Here is a 20,147-nt window from a genome sequence, read left to right as displayed (position 1 = left end):
GTGTGCGTGTGTCTCACTGTGTGCGTCTGTCTCACTGTGTGCGTGTCTCACTGTGTGTCTGTCTGTCTGTCTCACTGTGTGTGTCTGTCTCACTGTGTGCGTGTCTCACTGTGTGTGTGTCTGTGCATGTCTCACTGTGTGTATGTGCCTCACTCTGTGTGTGTGTGCGCGCGCGCGTGTGTGTGTGCGCGCGCGCGTGCGCGTGTGTGTGTGTGTGTGTGTGTGCGCGCGCATGTGTGTGTGTGTGTGTGTGCGCGTGTGTCTCATTGTGTGTGCCTGTGTGTGTGTTCGGATAGGATTGTACGCGGGTTGAGCCTAGAATTCCAAAACTTCCCAAGTCGGGAGGCAGAGATTGTCCTCAGGGTTTGTGGGGGGGGAGTTGCTGAGGGAATGGGCTGGGGGACAATTGGGAATCGACAGTTGAGTTACGGAGCTGGGAGCCGAACTCCAGGACGAAGATTCCACGACCGCATTTGGACTGGGAATGAGATGGGGATCTTCCTGCTCTCCCAGGGGAACATGTACACCCCACAGCCACCCTTATCCATTCACAGGCCACGGATGAGACCCACCGTTACGTTCCTGAACTAAGAGGCGTGTTGGGGGGAGGGGGGAAGAGTTAGAAATCAATCATCCCCCAATTCTATGAGCCTGGAGTCACGTATAGACCTGGACCGGAGAAGGACCGCAGATTTCCTTCCCGATCGGACATTGAGGGGGTCTGTGGGACGGTGAAGGAACGACACCAGAGTCCTGCCCTCACCCGTCCACCGCAGCCTGTGCCCCCAGTTACTGCCCTCCTTGCTGAGAGCAAACAGCCCTTCCTGCCCCCCTGTCCCCTGCCTTCAGGGTCTGACCCACCTCAGTTCAACCCCTTTGACCCAAGGGAACACCACCCCCCCCCCCCCAAGCCCGGACAATTCCTCCTGCTGTTGGGAGTCTCCCGGCCCAGACCAGGGCCCAGTAACCAAACCACTCCCCCCCCCAGCGTGGACACACCCCTCCTGCGGTGTGGGGACCAGGACGGGGCCCAGAGCTCCAGCTGTGGTGTTTCCGACAGCTCCAGATGTGGCCTCCCTGCCCTGGCCGGTGAAGGCAGATGCCCCACACGCCTTCTAAAACAAAAACCCCCCTCGCCCACCCGTCCCGCTCCCCCCAGGAAATCCGGGAACGAGTGAAGTCCTGAGGGTGGGAGAGATCCGGGAATCCACCGCTGTCTCCGATCGGAAGCAGGGTCGACCGCTGGCTTCAACCCAGGAGGTATCAAGGGAGGGGAAGGCGGGACTGGGTCTGGGATTGAAAGATAGGAGGGACTCGAGGGGCTGATTGGCCTCCTTCCCTTCCTGCGTTGACTGAGGAGAGGAGCACGGTCCAGAATGGAGCATTTGGGCCGAATGGCGAGGTTCTGGGCCATCTCCACCCCTGGGTGGTCCATGGGGGTCATACAGCACAGAAACAGGCCCTTAGGCCCAACTCATCCGTGCTGACCAAGTTACCTACCCCCATTTCCCCGTGTTTGGCCCACATCCCTCTGAACCTTTCCTATCCATGTATCTTTTAAACATTGTCAGTGTACCTGCCTCAACCACTTCCTCTGGCAGCTCGTTCCACATCCTCACCGCCTCTGTGTGGGGAAGAAGTTGCCCCTCAGGCCCCCCCTTAAATCTTTCCCCTCTCGCCTTAAGCCAACGCCCTCCGGTTTTAGACTCCCCTACCCTGGGGAAGAGACCGTGACCGTCCCACCTTATCGATGCCCCTCATGGTTTTATAAACCTTGGGTCCCTGAAGGCAGTGGGATGGGTGGGCGAAGGGGTTTTAGAAGGCGTGTGTGACACTAGTCGCCCCTCAGCCTCCTTCGCTCCAGGGAAAACAGTCCCAGCCTGTCCAGTCATAAGGAGAACTCAAGCCCTCCAGTCCTGGTAACAACCTCGTGAATCTTCCCTGCACCTTCTCAATGACATCCTTCCTATAGCTGGGCGACCAGAACCGCGCACAGTACTCCAAGTGCGGTCTCACCAACGACTTGTACAGTTGGAATATGACGTCCCAACTCCTGTACTCAGTGCCCCGACCGATGAAGGCCGGCGTGCCAAACGCCTTCTTCCCCACCCTGCCTGCCTGTGTCTCCACTTTCATGGAACCATGTACCTGTACACCTGGGGGTCTCTCTGTTCTACATCACTCCCCAGGGCCCTGCCGTTCACTGTGTATGTCCTGCCCTGGTTTATCTTCCCGAAGTGCAGGACCTTGCACACATTCCAGTTAAATTCCAGAGCCTTTCATCCCGGTAATTCCCATGTTGTGATTTTCTTGCAGCTACACAGCTGGCAGCCAGGAATCAACAATCCGTACCGCGGGATGGTCATCTGGCCGGTTCCTGAAAACGTCGACATCACCGTCACGCTCTACAAGGTAATGGGTGAGCTCCCAGGGAGGAGGGGTATCCCACCTCATCCATCCCTCCCTCCTCTCCGCCCCTCGCGCAGGGGGAGGCTCCGTCCTCACTGCTCCCTCCTCACCGCCCCTCCCGCAGGGCAGCACTCCCTCCTCACGGTCCCTCCCTCACCACCGGTTGGGGGTGCCTCAAGCTGGCATCGTCCATGTGGGTTCACTCCCTGTGAGCACCGTCAGACTTTCACCAGGAAGGTATCGCACTTTCTCTGCTCAGCCTTGCTGACTGCAGCATTTGCCCGTACACAAAGTATGGGTTCAGTTTGCGTTCCCTGTGTCGGTTGTCTGACTGCGATCCCCCGTGATCTCTGTTCAGGAGTCCCCGGATCACTTCTCAGGGTCAGTTGCCTCTCTGCTGTTTGGGAGTCAAGGACTGATTACTGAAACTCTGTTCCCTCTGCTCAGCATTCAACCTACACCTGTCCCAAATGTTCCTGGGACAGAGAGAGCTTGTTAGCCACAGAGTGAAGCTCCCTCTACACCGTCCCATCACACACTCCCAGGGTCAGACACAGAGTGAAGCTCCATCCACGCCGTCCCATCACACACTCCCAGGGTCAGACACAGAGCGAAGCTCCCTCTACACCGTCCCATCACACACTCCCGGGGTCAGACACAGAGCGAAGCTCCCTCTACACCGTCCCGTCACACACTCCCGGGGTCAGACACAGAGCGAAGCTCCCTCTACACCGTCCCATCACACACTCCCGGGGTCAGACACAGAGCGAAGCTCCCTCTACAACCGTCCCATCACATACTCCCGGGGTCAGACACAGAGCGAAGCTCCCTCTACACCGTCCCGTCACACACTCCCGGGGTCAGACACAGAGCGAAGCTCCCTCTACACCATCCCATCACACACTCCCGGGGTCAGACACAGAGCGAAGCTCCCTCCGCACCGTCCCATCACACACTCCCGGGGTCAGACACAGAGCGAAGCTCCCTCTACACCATCCCATCACACACTCCCGGGGTCAGACACAGGGTGAAGCTCCCTCTACACCGTCCCATCACACACTCCCGGGGTCAGACACAGAGTGAAGCTCCCTCCACGCTATGGGATAACGGGACTCCCAGCTGGTTAAGTGGGAACATCCCACCCTTACAGTCACCCCCTCGTGTTCTGGAGTGGGTCTGCAGTCTGTGTACCACCAGCAGTCCCTGTGCCTTGGCCTGTCCAATTCACTCTGAGCTCCTGCTCACCCCCACGCAAGGAGGGGTCTTGTTCCTTCAGTCTGGGGCCCCTCTGAATCTGGGGGATGAAGCCCATTACCCTCCAGACTTGCCCTGCCGACCGTGATTCTTTCTTGGCTCCTTTTTTAGGACCCCCTCGCAGAGGAATTTGAGGATAAAGCGTGGACTTTTGTTATCGAAAATGTAAGTTTCTCTTTAACCCAGAGAGCAGCCAACAATGTGCATTCCTCTGAAGTGACACAGTGCCTAACTTAAGAGTAATATGGTAGGGAAGCAGGCCCTTCAGCCCAACTCCTCCATGCTGACCATAGTTGCCCACCTAAACTAGTCCCTAATGCCTGCGTTTGGCCGATTCTCCCTCGAAACCTTTTCCTCCTGACTGTATACTTATCCAAATGTCCTTTACGTGTTGTTAATGTACCTGCCTCACCCACTTCCTCTGGCAGCTCGTTCCACATACCCACCACCCACTGCGTGAAGAGATAGCCCCTCGGGTCCCTTTTAAATCTTTCCCCTCTCACCTTAAACCTACACCCTCGAGTTCTTGATTCCCCTCCCCCCCCCCCCCCCCCGGGTGCCTCACTAAAGCCGCCAACATAATCAAAGACCCCACCCACCCCAGTCAGTCTCTCTTCTTCCCCCCTCCCGTCTCACAGAAGATACGAAGGCCTGAAAGCATGTACCGCCAGGCTCAAGGACTGCTTCTTTCCTGCTGTTGTAAGACTCTTGAGCGGACCTTTGCACGCTAAGATGGTGTCTTGACCTCCCAATCTACCTCATCGTGGCCCTTGCACCTTACTGTCTGCCTGCACTGCGCTTTCTCTGTAACTGTAACACTTTATTCTGCCTTCTGTTTTGCTTTTGTACTACCTTGATGTACTTATGTACGGAATGATCTGTCTGGATAGCACGCAGACAAAAGTTTTTCACTGTATCTTGGTACATAAGATTTCTTTATTAGTCAGATGTACATTGAAACACACAGTGAAATGCATCGTAGAGATTCCCGTCACTGTCTGTAAGGAGTTTGTACGTTCTCTCCGTGTCTGTGTGGGTTTCCTCCCGGTGCTCCGGTTTCCTCCCACATTCCAAAGACGTGCGGGTAGGTTAATATGGGTTTAAAATGGGCCGCGCGGACTCGTTGGGCCGGAAGGGCCTGTTACCACGCTGTAAATAAAATTTTATTTTAAAAAAAAACATTCTGGGGGCAGCGCACGAGTGTTGCCGCGCTTCCGGCGCCAACATAGCACGCCCACAACTCCCTAACCCGTACGTCTTTGGAATGTGGGAGGAAACCAGGGCACCCGGAGGAAACCCACGCAGACACGGGGAGAATAGGGACAATAATAAAACCAATTTACCAATTCGCCCCCTAACTGCTGAACAGCATTCGATGCTGGGGCCCCGTTAAGAGGGTCGCGGAGAGCTGCAGCACAGAAACAGGCTCTTCAGCCCGTTGAATCCGTGCTAGTCATCAACCACCCATTCACATCAGGGAGGGGTCAGTGGGTACTTTGCATGTTTAGGGTTGGAACACACTGTAGATTAATCAGCACCGTTGATCGTCGGAGACCTGTTGGTCTAACAGACCCGGGAGAACCGGTTTGTCGCTGTTGTTGATAAGTGTCAGTGGGTCCACGCATGACATCTGCCCCACACCCTGCAGCAGTCTTTAGCAGGCTTAATGTCCAACTCCACCCTCCTCCTGACCGGGATTTGAGTGTTAAAGGGGGGGGTGGGGGTGGGGGTGGGGGTGGGGGGGAAAGTCTCGCAGCGGTAACTGTGTAAAGCTGCTGCCTCAAAGCTCCAGAGACCTGGGTTCAATTCTGACCTCTGGCACCGTGTGTGTGCGTGTCTGTGTCTGTGTGTTGGTATTGGTTTATTATTGTCACTTGTACCGAGGTACAGTGGAAAAACTTGTCTTGCATACCGATCGTAAAGGTCAATTCATTACACAGTGCAGTTACATTGGGTTAGTGCAGAGTGCATTGAGGTAGTACAGGTAAAAACAATAACAGTTCAGAGTAAAGTGTCACAGCTACAGAGAAAGTGCAGTGCAATAAGCTGCAAGGTCACAACAAGGTAGATCATGAGGTCAGAGTCCATCTCATCGTATAAGGGAACTGTTCAATAGTCTTATCACAGTGGGGTAGAAGCTGTCCTTGAGCCTGGTGGTACGTGCCCTCAGGCTCCTGTATCTTCTACCTGATGAGAGAAGAGAGAATGACCCAGGTGGGTGGGGTCTTTGATTATGCTGGCTGCTTCGCCAAGGCAGCGAGAGGTATAGACCATGGAAGGGAGGCTGGTGTCCATGACACACTGGGCTGTGTCCACAACTCTCTGCAGTTTCTTGCGGTCCCGGGCGGAGCAGTTGCCGTATCAAGCCGTGATGCATCACGATAGGATGCTTTCTATGGTGCATCGGTAAAAGTTGGTGAGTGTCAAATGGGACATACCGAATTTCTTTAGCCTCCTGAGGAAGTAGAGGCACTGGTGAGCTTTCTTGGCTGTGGCACCTATGTGATTTGTCCAGGACAAGCTATTGGTGTGTGCGTGTCTGTGTGTGTGTGTGTGTGTGTGTGTGTGTGTGTGTGTGTGTGTGTGCGCACGTCTGTGTGTGTGTGCGCGCGTCTGTGTGTGTGTGCGCGCGTCTGTGTGTGTGTGTGTGCGCGTCTGTGTGTGTGCGCGTCTGTGTGTGTGCGCGTCTGTGTGCGTGTGTGTGTGTGCGCGTCTGTGTGTGTGCGTGTGCGCGTCTGTGCGCGCGTCTGTGCGCGCGTGCGCAGTTTGCACGTTCTCCCTGTGACCCCGTGGGTTTCCCCCAAGGGCTCTGGTTTCCTCCCACATCCCGACGACGTGTGGGGTTCGGTGGGTTGATCGTCCGCTGTAAATTGCCCCCCCTGGTGTGTATGGGTGAGGGGTAGAAACGGGGTTGGGGGGGGGGAATGAGGCTGACGGGATTGAGGTTGGGAGCCACCATGGACACAATGGGCCAAATGGTCTCCTCCTTGATCATAATATGGTGGACTGCCCGGGCTACTCCAACAGGCACCTCCCAAACCCGCTACCTCTCCCTCCGAGGGCAGCGGGGGCAGGGGGGGACACCACCACCCGCAGGTTCCCCTCCCCCTCACACGTACCGTCCCGACTCGGAAACACATCACCGTTCCTTCACCGTCACTGGGCCCAAATAGAGTCACACAGCAGGGAAACAGGCCCTTCGGCCCAGCTGGTCCATGCTTATCAAGATTCCCATCTAAGCTAGTCCAACCATCTAACCATTTACCCAGGTTTGGCCTATTTCGCTCTAAACCTTTCCCATCCGTGTACCTGTCCAAGTGCCGTTTAAGTGTTGTTAATGTCCCTGCCTCAACCACTTCCTCTGGCATCTCGTTCCATATACGGACCACCCTCTGCGTGAAAAAGTTGCCCCTCAGGTCCCTATTAAATCTCTCCCCTCTCACCTTAAACCTGTGCCCTCTGGTTCTTGATTCCCCAACCCTGGGGAAAAGACTGTGCGCATCCACCCTATCTATGCCCCTCTGATCCCGTAACTCCCTCCCCGACAGCACTGTGGGAGCGCCTTCACCAGGAGGACAGCGGTTGTTCGAGCGGGGGGCTCACCCCCCCCCCCCCCACCTTCTCACGGGGCAGCTAGGGGTGTTGGTCACGTCTGTGATGGAGGTGAACATAGCGGGTGGTGTTCAGGTTCTGTCGTCTGCTGCTTTAGCACTAAAATTCCGATAATCCGCTCTCCGATTCCTTGGAAATCCCTTTGGTTTGGCATCTGGCTCATTGGGTGCTGATCCCTGTGCTCCCTCTAAACCCACCGGGACCCCGTTCCCGCTCCCTTTAAACCCACCGGGACCCCGTTTTCCCCACTTCTTTTAAACCCACCGGGACCCCGTTTTTCCCCACTCCTTTAAACCCACCGGGACCCCATTCCCCGCTCCCATTAACTTCACTGGATTCACTGGAAAATTTATTTGTGTAACATTTTAAAAAAAAAATGAATGAAAAGTTTGGATTGACACAAGGAGGAACGTCCGACAGGGTGGGAAACGGTCTGGTCCAACCACACCGGTGCCTCGACCGTGCTGGGTAACCGGAGGATGTAGACGGGCTGTGTTTCCCGTTTCAGGAGAGCAAGGGGCGGCGCAAGGTGTTGGCGTCGGTGGACATCAGCATGAAGAAGTATGCCAGCCCTACGCCCACGACCACCGACATCAAAGTCCAGCTCAAGCCCCTCTCCGTCAAGGTCGTCTCTGCCACACTGTGGTTCTCCCTCTCCTGCGTCTTCCTGCAAGAAGGACGGGCCACGTGAGTTTTGGTTCCTCTCCTCTGTCCTCTGCCCCTCTCCCAGTGCCCGCTGGGTGTGGGGTGGGTGACCCCCACGGCCACAGTGTAGGGAGGAGGACAGTGGTGAGACATCTTGGAGCGAGGGGTATCGGGTGGCTGGCTGGTCTGTTGGGGGGGAGGGGTTCTGAGGGGGGGGGTAATGAGGAAGGCATTTGGTGAAGGGGGAATGGAGTAGGGGAAGGGGTGTACCAGGGTGAGGGGGAGAGTGTGGGCGAGGTTTTGTCGGTGTGTGTCTGTCGATATACCTGTGTGTTGTGTGTGGCGGAGTCTGGTGTCCCACTGCGCTGGGGATCCTGGCTCTGTCGGGGCACAGGTCTTGGCCCAGAGGCAGGGCTACGCCACGTCCATCGTACAACGGCTACCCCACGTTAAGGGTTCGCACGCGGGGACCGTATGTTCATCCAGGCTGGAGGGGAGGCAGATTGCCCTCCATTGTGGGAGGGGGAAGGGATGGGGGGGAGACTCTGAGGGGGAGGGAGTGGAAGTGTGAGGGAGCGGGAGGGAAAGAGGGAGGGAGGAGGGGTGGGAGGGGGAGAGAGAGAAAGAGAGACACACACAGAGGAAGAAGGGAGGAGGGAAAGGGGTGCATGGAGGGAGAGAGACAGAAGTGGAGGGCAAGCAAGTTGCCCTTGAACCCCAAGGCACGGTGGCGCAGCAGGTAGAGCCGCTGCCTCACAGCTCCAGAGACCCGGGTTCGTTCCCCACCTCCGGCACTGTGTGTGTGTGTGTGTGTGTGTGTGTGTGCAGCTTGCACGTTCCCCCAAGACCGCGTGGGGTCTCCCCCAGGTGCTCCAGTTCCCTCCCACACCCCAATCGGGTAATTGTCCCCCGTAAATTACCCCCAGAGTGTGGGTGAGGGGTAGCATCTTGGGGAGGGTGTTGTGCCGTGCTCTGTGACTGCCGGTGAATTCTTTGGTTTGCCCGAAACTTGCTGGGCTTCCAGGGTGTAGCAGTAGGTGATGGGGAAGGCACTGCAGCTGCAGAGTACCACGGTCTAAGGTCCCACCACCTCTGCACAATGTTTGACAGACTCAACACTTCCTGCCTGTATTGTTTGCGGAGGAAGTGTGAGGGGTGTTGACCCATTGTGAGAGAATGTATTTAGTTGATAAAATGAATCTGGATGAGATATGTACTGAATGAAGTATACTTACGCCCATAGTACTGAGCCCAGTCTGTGCTGTACCAGCAGAGCTCAAAGCAGAGAGCCACGTAAATGGGCCACGCACAGGCACTGCCTTATTTAACTAATGGGCTGGTCGTGGGGGATCTCTGTGGGAAATCTCCCTCTTGGTTAGTGGATGTTTGTCTTAAAAAAAACTTAAACTTAGTCACAGAGTCATACAGCACGTAAACAGGCCCTTTGGCCCAACTGGTCCATGGTGATCCATCCGAAGTTGGGCCCATTTGGCCCATGTCCCGCTAAACCTTTCCTGTCCAAGTGTCGTAATTGTACCACCTCTGCCACTTCCTCTGGCAGCTTGTTCCGCATACGTGCCACCCTTTCTTCCCCTCAAGTTGTCTTAAATCTTTCCCGTCTCACTTTAAACCCACGCCCTCTAGTTCTTATATCTTAATATCTTATCTTTATTCCCCAACCCTGGGAAAAATGTCAGGTATCTTTATTAGTCATGTGTACGTTGAAACACACAGTGGAATGCATCTTTTGCGTAGAGTGTTCTGGGGGCAGCCCGCAAGCGTCGCCACACTTCCGGCGCCAACATAGCATGCCCACAACTTCCTAACCCGTACGTCTTTGGAATGCGGGAGGAAACCGGAGCACCCGGAGGAAACCCACGCAGACACGGGGAGAACGTACAAATTCCTTACAGACAGCGGTGGGAATCGAACCTGGGTCGCTGGCGCTGTAATAGCATTGCGCTAACCGATACACTACCATGCCTGCCCAGCTGAGTGCATTCACCCTATCTATGCCCCTTATGATTTTATACACCTCCATAAGATCCCCTCTCAATCTCCTGCGCTCCAAGGAATGAGGTCCTAGCCTGTCCAACCCCTCCCTATAACTCAGGCCCTCAAGTCCTGGCGATATCCTTGTAAATCCTTCCAGTTTGGTGACGTCTTTCCTATGGCAGGGCGACCAAAACCGAACACTTTAACAGGGAGAGTTTGTGCGCGGGCCTGTATTCCAGGGATTAAGATAATTTTTAAAAAGACCCTTCAGGAGCTCCAAAAGTGCACGACAGCCAATGAAAGCTCTTTCCGTTCCAACTGTGGTCACTGTTGTAGCGTGGGCTGCCAATGTGTGCACAGCAGGATCCCACAAAGTGCAATGAGGCTGATGATATACCGTGATGACGTCAGGGTGGGGGTGATTTGGGGGGAGGCTCTTCTGCCTTTCTCCTTGGGGTCTTTAAGGTGGGGGAGAGGTAGGAGGTCCTCTGCTGAGATTCAGCATCTCCTGACAGTGCAGCACACCCTCGGGAATTCACGGAGCAGGTCTTTGTGGTTCGGAATGCACATCCGTGGGATTGGCGGCGGGAGAGTCCGGGATCCGAGGGCACAGCCTCAGAATGAAGGGGTATCCCTTGAGAACTGAGATGAGGAGGAATTTCTTCAGCCAGAGGGCGGTGAATCTGTGGAATGCGTTGCCACGGAGGGTGGTGGAGGCCAAGGTGTATTTAACACAGAGGTTGATAGGTTCTTGATAGGTTGAGTACTGTGCTCAGTTCTGGTCGCCTCACTACAGGAAGGATGTGGAAGCCATAGAGAGGGTGCAGAGGAGATTTGCAAGGATGCTGCCAGGTTTGGGGAGCATGCCTTATGAGAACAGGTTGAGTGAACTCAGCCTCTTCCCCTTGGAGCGACGGAGGATGAGGGGGCGACCTGATAGAGGTGTATAAGGTGATGAGGGGCATTGATCGTGTGGATAGTCAGAGGCTTTTCCCCAGGGCTGAAATGGTGGCCACAAGAGGACACGGGTTTAAGGTGCTGGGGAGTAGGTACAGAGGAGATGTCAGGGGTAAGTTTTTTACTCAGAGAGTGCTGAGTGTGTAGAATGGGCTGCCGGCAATGGTGGTGGAGGCGGATACGATAGGGTCTTTTAAGAGTTTTTGGATAGGTACACGGAGCTGAGAACAATAGAGGGCTGTGGGTAAGCTGAGTAATTCTAAGGTAGGGACATGTTCGGCACAGCTTTGTGGGCCGAAGGGCCTGAATTGTGCTGTAGGTTTTCTATGTTCTTGATTGGTAAGGAGGTGAAGGGTTATGGGGTTGAGGGAAAAAAGATCAGCCAGGATTGAATGGCAGAGCAGACTCAATGGGCCGAGTGGCCTAACCCTGCTCCTGTATCGTACGGACTTGCGGCTGCCGTCGAGGGGAGAGACGGGCAGGCGAGTTCGTCCATTGACTCTGGGCTTCCTTCTCCCCTGCCTCCCGCTCCCCTAACCCCACCCCCCCGTACCCCCACAGGGACGAGGACATGCAGAGCCTAGCCAGCCTCATGAGCGTGAAGCAGAGCGACATTGGCAACCTGGACGACTTCGCCGGGGAGAGCGACGAGGACGAAGGAGACAGGAGGAGGGTGCGGCAGGAAGACCGGGGGAGCAAAGTGATGGGTGAGTGGGATCCTCCCCACCCCTGCCGCCCGACAGCCCGTAACACACGGAAAACATTTCGCCCTTCGCTTCCCCCTTCTTCCCCCCCCCCCCCCCACCAATGCCAGTCATAGTGGTGCAGCGGTTGCCTAGCTACCGAGCGTCGTCACACAGTAATGCAGCACGGAAACAGGCCCTTCGGCCCAAAATGCCCATCCGAGCTAGTCTCATCTATAATTGGTATTGGTTTATTATTGTCACTTGTACCGAGGTACAGTGAAAAACTTGTCTTACAAACCGATCGTACAGGTCAATTCATTACACAGTGCAGTTACATTGAGTTAGTACAGAGTGCATTGATGTAGTACAGGTAAAAACAATAACAGTACAGAGTAAAGTGTCACAGCTACAGAGAAAGTGCAGTGCAATAAGGTGCAAGGTCACAAGATTTCTTTATTAGTCACATGTACATCGAAACACACAGTGAAATTCATCCTGTTGCGTCGAGTGTTCTGGGGGCAGCCCGCAAGTGTCGCCACGCTTCCGGTGCCAACATAGCACGCCCACAACTTCCTAACCCGGACGCCTTTGGAATGTGGGAGGAAACCGGAGCACCCGGAGGAAACCCACGCAGACGCACGGGGAGAACGTACAAATTCCTTACAGACAGCGGTGGGAATCGAACCTGGGTCGCTGGCGCTGTAATAGCATTGCGCTAACCGATACACTACCATGCCTGCCCAACTGAATGCATTCACCCTATCTATGCCCCTTATGATTTTATACACCTCCATAAGATCCCCTCTCAATCTCCTGCGCTCCAAGGAATGAGGTCCTAGCCTGTCCAACGCCTCCCTATAACTCAGGCCCTCAAGTCCTGGCCCTACACTACCGTGCCTTGGCCCATGTCCCTCTAAACCTTTCCTATCCATGTACCTGTCCAAGTACCTTTTAAATATTGTTAATGTACCTGCCTCAACCACTTGCTCTGGCAGTCTCCACTGTCTCGTACAATTTATGTTCTGTGTTGTCTGTACCTACGTGCCTGTGATGCTCCTGCTAGCAAGTTTTCCCTGTACCTGTACCTCACCACACTTGCTCACATGGCAACAAACTGGACTTGACTTGAATTTTTGGATATTAAATTCAAGATACTGGGTCAGTGCAGGACAACACCTCAAAGGAAAAGATCATCTTGAAAAGGGGAGCGAATGGCTCGTTTCTGACTGACGAGAGATGGTGGAAGGCGTGGGAGAGAGGCTTCTGCCTTCCCCATCTCCGCCACCCAGTCCTGATTGGTGGATAAACAGCTGGACCATTTTAAAAAAGAAATTATCTATTCGTCTGTCGGACACAGACCATGCCAGCATTTATTGACCATCCCTAAATGCCCCCAAACTGAGGAAGCTGTTAATGAAGTCAAGTGGACTTTACTGTCAAGTGCATAAATATGGTGAGGTACAGGTACCATGAGAAACTTGCTAACAACCCGTAGGTACAGACAACACACAGAATATATTACACAAGACAGTGAAGTAAAAGACCTGCCCAAAACAAGACCTTAGTGTTGGGGGAGAAAGAAAACACCCAATCAGAAACAAGTCCAGAGAGCGGTTACAGCGCCAGCGACCCGGGTTCAATTCCCGCCGCTGTCTGTGAGGAGTTTGTACGTTCTCCCCATGTCTGCGTGGGTTTCCTCCGGGTGCTCCCGGTTTCCTCCCACGTTCCAAAGACGTACGGGTTAGGAGGTTGTGGGCGTGCTGTGTTGGCGCCGGAAGCGTGGCGACACTTGCGGTCTGCTCCCCAGAACACTCGACGCAAAAGATTTCACTGTGCGTTTCGATGTACATGTGACTAATAAAGAAATCTTATGAGAGGTGGTCTGCTGTGTTCCTTTGCTGAGGTAAGGTTAGGGTTATGCAGGTCTGTTTAAGAACCTGATGGCTGAAGGGAAGTAGCTGTTCCTGAACCTGGTGGTGTGGGGACTTCAGGTTTCTGTACCTCCTGCCCGACGGTAGCTGCGAGGAGATGGCACGGCCCGGATGGTGGGGATCTTTGATGACAGATGCCGCCTTCTTGAGGCAGCGGCTCCTGTAGATGCTGTCAGTGGTGGGGAGGGCTGTGCCAGTGATGGACCGGGGCTGTGTCCACTGGCCTCTGCAACCTCTTGCATTGGAATTACCGTACCAGGTTGCGGTGCAACCTGTCAGGATACTTTCTCTATTCTCTAAGGGTCTGAGCCTCTTGGGGAGAGAATTGGTGAAGTTATGACCAGCTGTTTCCCCTGGTCTCATTATCTCACCCTATCTCGTTCTTTACCTGCTGAAGCCCTCATCCAAAGTCAAGTTTAGAATCAGAATCAGGTTTATCATCACTGACTTGTATGTTGTGAAATTTGTTGTATTGGTTTATTATTGTCACTTGTACCGAGGTACAGTGAAAAACTTGTCTTGCATACCGATCGTACAGGTCAATTCATTACACAGTGCATTGAGGTAGTACAGAGTGCGTTGAGGTAGTACAGGGTAAAAACAGTAACAGAATACAGAGTAAAGTGTCACAGCTACAGGGAAGTGCATTGCAGGCGGACAATAATGTGCAAGGGACACTCACCAACTTTTATCGATGCACCATAGAAAGCATCCTATCTGGATGCATCACAGCTTGGTACGGCAACTACTCTGCCCTGGACCGCAAGAAACTTCAGAGAGTTGTGGACACAGCCCAGCGCGTCACGGACACCAGCCTCCCTTCTTTGGACTCTGTCTTTACCTCTCGCTGCCTTGGTGAAGCAGCCAGCATAATCAAAGACCCCACCCACCCGGGTCATTCTCTCTTCTCCCCTCTCCCATCGGGTAGAAGATACAGGAGCCTGAGGGCACGTACCACCAGGCTCAAGGACAGCTTCTACCCCACTGTGATAAGACTAATGAACGGTTCCCTTATACGATGAGATGGACTCTGACCTCACGATCTACCTTGTTGTGACCTTGCACCTTATTGCACTGCACTTTCTCTGTAGCTGTGACACTTTACTCTGTACTGTTATTGTTTTTACCTGTACTACCTCAATGCACTCTGTACTAACTCAATGTAACTGCACTGTGTAATGAATTGACCTGTACGATCAGTATGCAAGACAAGTTTACAAGTGACAATAATAAAGCAATACCAATACCAATTGTGAGGTCAATAGTCCACGTATAAGGGAACTGTTCAATAGTCTTATCACAGTGGGGTAGAAGCTGTCCTTGAGTCTGGTAGTACGTGCCCTCATGGGAGTCAATGACCTGGGTGGGTGGGGTCTTTGATTATGCTGGCTGCTACGCCAAGACAGCGAGAGGTATAGAGTCCATGGAGGGGAGGCCGGTTTCCATGATATGCTAGGCTATGTCCACAGCTCTCTGTCCCAGGCAGCAGTACAGTGCAAGACATAAAAATTACTATAAATTACAAAATAGTGTAAAAACAAAAGGAATAACGAGGTGGTGCTCATGGACCGTTCAGAAATCTGATGGCGGAGGGGAAGAAGCTGTTCCTGAATCGTTGAGTGTGGGTCTTCAGGCTCCTGTACCTCCTCCCTGGTGGTAGTAACAAGTAGAAGGCATATCCCGGATGGTGAGCGTCCTTAGTGATGGATGCCACCTTCTTGAGGCACCGCCTCTTGAAGATGTCCTCGATGGTGGGGAGGGTTGTGCCCGTGATGGAGCTGGCTGAGTCTACAACCCTCTGCAGCCTCTTGCGATCCTGCGCGTTGGAGCCTCCATTCCAGGCGCTGATGCAACTGTGTTGTCATTACACACAAGTGCACGTATGTTGTCGTACACACAAGTACATGTATACACAGGTGCAAGAGCCTGCTTGCAGCAGCATCACAGGTGCATGGCTTCACAAGAAGAACACAAATTATACAAGAAAGAACACAGTTAGAACCAAAGAAAAGCCCACTGTAGTGCAAAGTGGCCATAGTGTTGCTGTTACTGAGGTAATATAGATTAGGGTTGTGCCGGTCGGTTCAAGAACCGAATGGTTGAAGGGAAGTCGCTGTTCCTGAACCTGGTGGTGTGGGGACTTCAGGCTTCAGTACCTCCTGCCCGATGGGAGCTGTGAGAAGACGGCACGACCCAGATGGTGGGGAAAAAATCTGGGGGAATTTAGAAATCTGACTGCGCGATTGGTTTTTCCGCACTTTCCACTGAGCTGCCTGAAAACTCCCTCTGGTTCTGTCGCAGGCTTTAAGTTTCTCTTTAACTTGGACCAGCGGAGAGGTGGGTGAGCATTGGGTTGGAGCTTGCTTCGGTGCTTTTAACCTGCATCAGGCTGTTGGAGGTGCTCCTGCTCCGGTTCGGGAATCTGGTCCATGTGTTTGAAATTGCTGTGTCTTGCTGGCTCCCTCTTGCACCCCTTGCACAGCTGATAGGTGTGTCCAGTACCATAATCCCTAGAGTATAGCCCTCTTGAAAGTCCTATTACCTTAATCACTGGAGTACAGCCCCATGCATAAAATCTCCCCTGTACCTTAATCCCTAGAGTATAGCTCTCTTGAAAGTCCTATTACCTTAATCACTGGAGTACAGCCCCATGCATAAAATCTCCCCTGTACCTTAATCCCTAGAGTATAGCTCTCTTGAAAGTCCTATTACCTTAATCACTGGAGTACAGCCCCATGCATAAAATCTCCCCTGTACCTTAATCCCTAGAGTATAGCCCTCTTGAAAGTCCTATTACCTTAATCACTGGAGTACAGCCCCATGCATAAAACCTCCCCTGTACCTTAATCCCTAGAGTATAGCCCTGTTGAAAGTCCTATTACCTTAATCACTGGAGTACAGCCCCATGCATAAAATCTCCCCATGTACCTTATTCTTGGGAGTATTGCAAACTTCCTCTTTGGGTTATTCTGCAGAGTTGCATTCCTGATGTAAACTATGCTTGTGTCTTGGAGACACGAGAGTGCAGGTGCTGGGATCTGGAGCTTTATAGACGGTGGGTCAAGCAGCATCTGTGGGGGGGGGGGGTGGGGGGAGGAATCGTCAACGTTTTGGGTCGAGATTGTGCATCAGGATGCAACTCTTTCTCTGTTGCACCGATGAATGCATTGGTGTTGCCTCCTGCACCCATGCAGAACCAGTCAATTCTATCACCTTTCCTAAAATCCTGACGCAGTGTCTCCACCTGAAACTTCACCCGACCTCCGGCGCTGTGTGTGTGTGTGTGCGCGCGCGCGCACAGCTTGCACGTTCTCCCCGTGACTGCATGGGTTCCCCCGGGTGCTCCGGTTCCCTCCCACATCCCAATGATGTGTGGGGGCTCCCATTGTGTGGGTGAGGGTGTAGAATATGGGGGGGGGGGTGGGGGCAGTCAACAGCAATTTGTGGAGAATAGGTTACAGGGAAAATTGGAGGGGTTGGGGGGAATGGGAGAGAGAGCCGGCTTAAGACTTGATGGGCTGAACGGCCTCTTTCTATGCTGTAAGGGCAGGACTTGTACAGTAAAATGGCAGGGCCCTGGGAATTGTTATAGAACAGAGGAACATCGGAATTACAGGTACATGGTTCCCTGAAAGTGGAGACACAGGCATACAGGATGGTGAAGAAGGCATCTGGCACGTCGGCCTTCATCAGTCAGGGCACTGAGTACAAAAGTTAGGACATCCTGTTACAACTGTACAAGGTGCTGGTGAGACCGCACTTGGAGTACTGTGCGCAGTTCTGGTCGCCCAGCTATAGGAAGGACGTCATTGAAAAGGTGCAGGGAAGATTCACGAGGATGTTACCGGGACTGGAGAGCTTGAGTTATAAGGAGAGGCCGGAGAGGCTGGGACTTCCTTCCCTGGAGCAAAGGAGGCTGAGGGGTGACCTTATAGAGGTTCATAAAATCATGATGTAGAGACGTTTAAAAGGCTCCTAGACAGGCATGTGAATGTGCAGGGAGTGGAGGATATGGACCTTGTGCAGGCAGAAGGGGATTAGTGTAATTAGTTCCACACAACATCGTGGGTTCCTGTCCCTGATGAGGGGGGATTCTTATTGAAACCTACTGGATACGGAAAGGCCTGGATAGAGCGGATGTGGGGAGGATGTCTCCATCAGTGGGAGGGTCCGGGATCCGAGGGCACAGCCTCAGAATGAAGGGACGTCCCTTTAGAACTGGGATGAGGAGGAATTTCTTCAGCCAGAGGGCGGTGAATCTGTGGAATGTGTTGCCACGGAGGGCAAGTCATTGGGTGTATTTAAGGCAGAGGTTGATAGGTTCTTGACTGGTAAGGGGGGGGGGCGGTTAAGGGTTTGGGGGAGAAGGCAGGAGAATGGGGTTGAAAACAAATCAGTCGTGATCGAATGGCGGAGCAGACTCGATGGGCAGAATGGCCTAATTCTGCTCCTATATGATATGGTACTGTTCTATGTTCCAAGGGAATGGTACAATGATAGCCTAGTTGTACCAACAGAATGGGATGTGTCGAGCACTAATTCTGTCGACAATCAGCACTAACAGGGCAACTGCCCTTTGCTTTACGTTTTACTCGTATCCCATGCACCTACTTTGCAAATGGCGGCCTGGCTGGGGTTAAGGAATTAACCAGGGCGAGGCGGGGAGTGGGGAGGGAGCCACGGGGCGGTGGAGGTCACTGTTTGGACCGCGCATGCTGATTGGATGTTTCTGACTGGCACATGCTTTCCCATTGGTCTGCCAGCTCCTATGCCTGTTGGGGCCGGTTCTTGGTGTTGGGACCGGGGTCGGCGGAGACCGCCCGCCACACGCGACGGGATCAAGTCGAGGCCAATCTGCCCCTCAGATATGGCCTGCTGTTGGAGGAGGTCCGGGCTCATCTTCTCCCTCGATATCATTTGCCTGTCCTTTTCCTAAATCCCTCAATTCCTCCAGTATCTTAGAGTCATGAGATCAAACAGCACGGATCCAGGCCCTTCGGCCCAACCAGTCCATGCCGACCACGGCACCCACCCAGCTAGTCCCAATTACCTGCATTCGGCCCATATCCCTCGAAGACCCACCCCTCCATGTACCTATCCAAGTGCTTCTTAAATGATACTATTGTACCTCCTCTGGCAGCTCGTTCCATGTACTCACCACCCTCTGCGTGGAAAAAGTTGCCCCTCGGGTCCCTTATAAATCTTTCCCCTCTCACCCTAAATCTATGCTCCCCCTAGTTTTGGAGTCCCCTACCCTGGGGAAAAGACTGTTACCGTCCACCTTATCTATGCCTTTCATAATTTGAAACACTTCGATAAGGTCGCCCCTCATTCTCCTCCTAATGAGATCAATACCAGAAACCTTTTGATTTATTTTTTTGGAATGAATTCAATAACTTAGCCTCTAGGGCAAGGATTCCCCTCCATTTGAGTGGGGCACTTTCTCCTCAACCCATACAGTAGCCTTGCCCACTGGGACCGGCTACTGTACAGGCAGTAACTAACTTACACTTCTACATAACAAAGTAGAACACACGAGAAAGGTTGTTGCAGGGAAAGGTTCAGTCGTAATATCATCCTGATGGGTTTTTAACCCGTGGTCTCCATCTCTCGCATCCCCTTCCAAGGACGCAAGAAAATGGGAGCAGGTTGTTCTGAGTGAGAAGGAAAGAAGTCCGAGGTCTCAAAAGTAAAGGACTCTAAACACAGTCTGGCAATGACGGGCTTTGTTCTCAAAGACAGACCAGGGAAAATGATCATGGGGATCTCTTGCTCTCTCGCTCTCTCTCTCTCGCTCTCGCACACACGATTGATGGCAAGTTTGGGGAAATTGTTAGCTGTGTGTATTTTACCCTTGTTGCAAAGTACATACATTCAAGGAACAGTCAATACGATACCTGCCACCCCTCGATACAGTGCAGGCATGGCTCTGCGCTAACTAGGAATATTAACTGGGACACTATTACCCCTATGGAAGTGCACACCTCACCAGTGGTCTCTGCAGTGTTGGTCCACGATTCCTCCGAGCAGTCAAAGAGACCGAACCACGCACATGTGGCACTCTTTACAGTGCTGGAGGGCTAGGGGTCCAGCCCAGGTAGTTCAAACAGACCAGTGGCTCGGGGGTCAAGGACGAAGGCACTCAAATGTCCAATACCTAGGTGTGCACTAATGGGTGGGGGTGGAGCCAAACCTTGATTGACAGTGATGTACCTTTCGACAGGTAAGGGGCAGTGCGCTGTCACGTGACAGCCACGACCTCCACGATACACAGGTGTGGGCCACTCGGCCCCTCAAACCTGCCCCGCCGTTCAATCTGACTGGCTGATCTGCCCCAGGCCTCATCTCTCCTGTTCCGGTTCCCCACAGCCCTCAGTTCCCCAGATCTTCGATAAATTTACTCCCTCCTCTTTTAACTACCCCCCCCCCAGCGATCCAAACCCCACGTACCTCGGGGGGCCGAGAGTTCTAGAGATTCGCCCCCCCCTTTCCCCCTCCTCCTTGTGAGAAGAGGTCCCTACACACCTCAGTTTTAAACGACCGCCCCCTAATCTTATAATGATCGAGACTCTCCCACTGGTGGAAACATCTCCACATCTCCCCCGTCGCGTCCCCTCAGGATCTCGCGTGACTCAATATTGACGCCCCTTCTTCTGTT

At 53.4% G+C, this 20,147-nt stretch overlaps 1 protein-coding gene across 8 annotated transcripts in view; it reads left to right on the top strand.

Annotated features, from left to right (window-relative positions):
• LOC127587000 (EH domain-binding protein 1-like) overlaps positions 1-20,147 on the top strand; it is a 78,646-nt gene that overhangs the window by 28,666 nt on the left and 29,833 nt on the right. For all 8 annotated transcript variants that reach the window (XM_052045089.1, XM_052045095.1, XM_052045093.1 and 5 more), the window contains exons 3-6: positions 2,317-2,412; positions 3,775-3,828; positions 7,784-7,962; positions 11,434-11,579. In XM_052045089.1, coding sequence (XP_051901049.1) covers positions 2,317-2,412; positions 3,775-3,828; positions 7,784-7,962; positions 11,434-11,579 — 475 coding nt within the window. The remainder of the gene's footprint in view (positions 1-2,316; positions 2,413-3,774; positions 3,829-7,783; positions 7,963-11,433; positions 11,580-20,147) is intronic.

Source organism: Pristis pectinata, chromosome 38, assembly GCF_009764475.1.
Source record: "Pristis pectinata isolate sPriPec2 chromosome 38, sPriPec2.1.pri, whole genome shotgun sequence".
Lineage (NCBI taxonomy): Eukaryota > Metazoa > Chordata > Chondrichthyes > Rhinopristiformes > Pristidae > Pristis > Pristis pectinata.
This window is presented reverse-complemented; position numbering and strand designations above follow the sequence as displayed.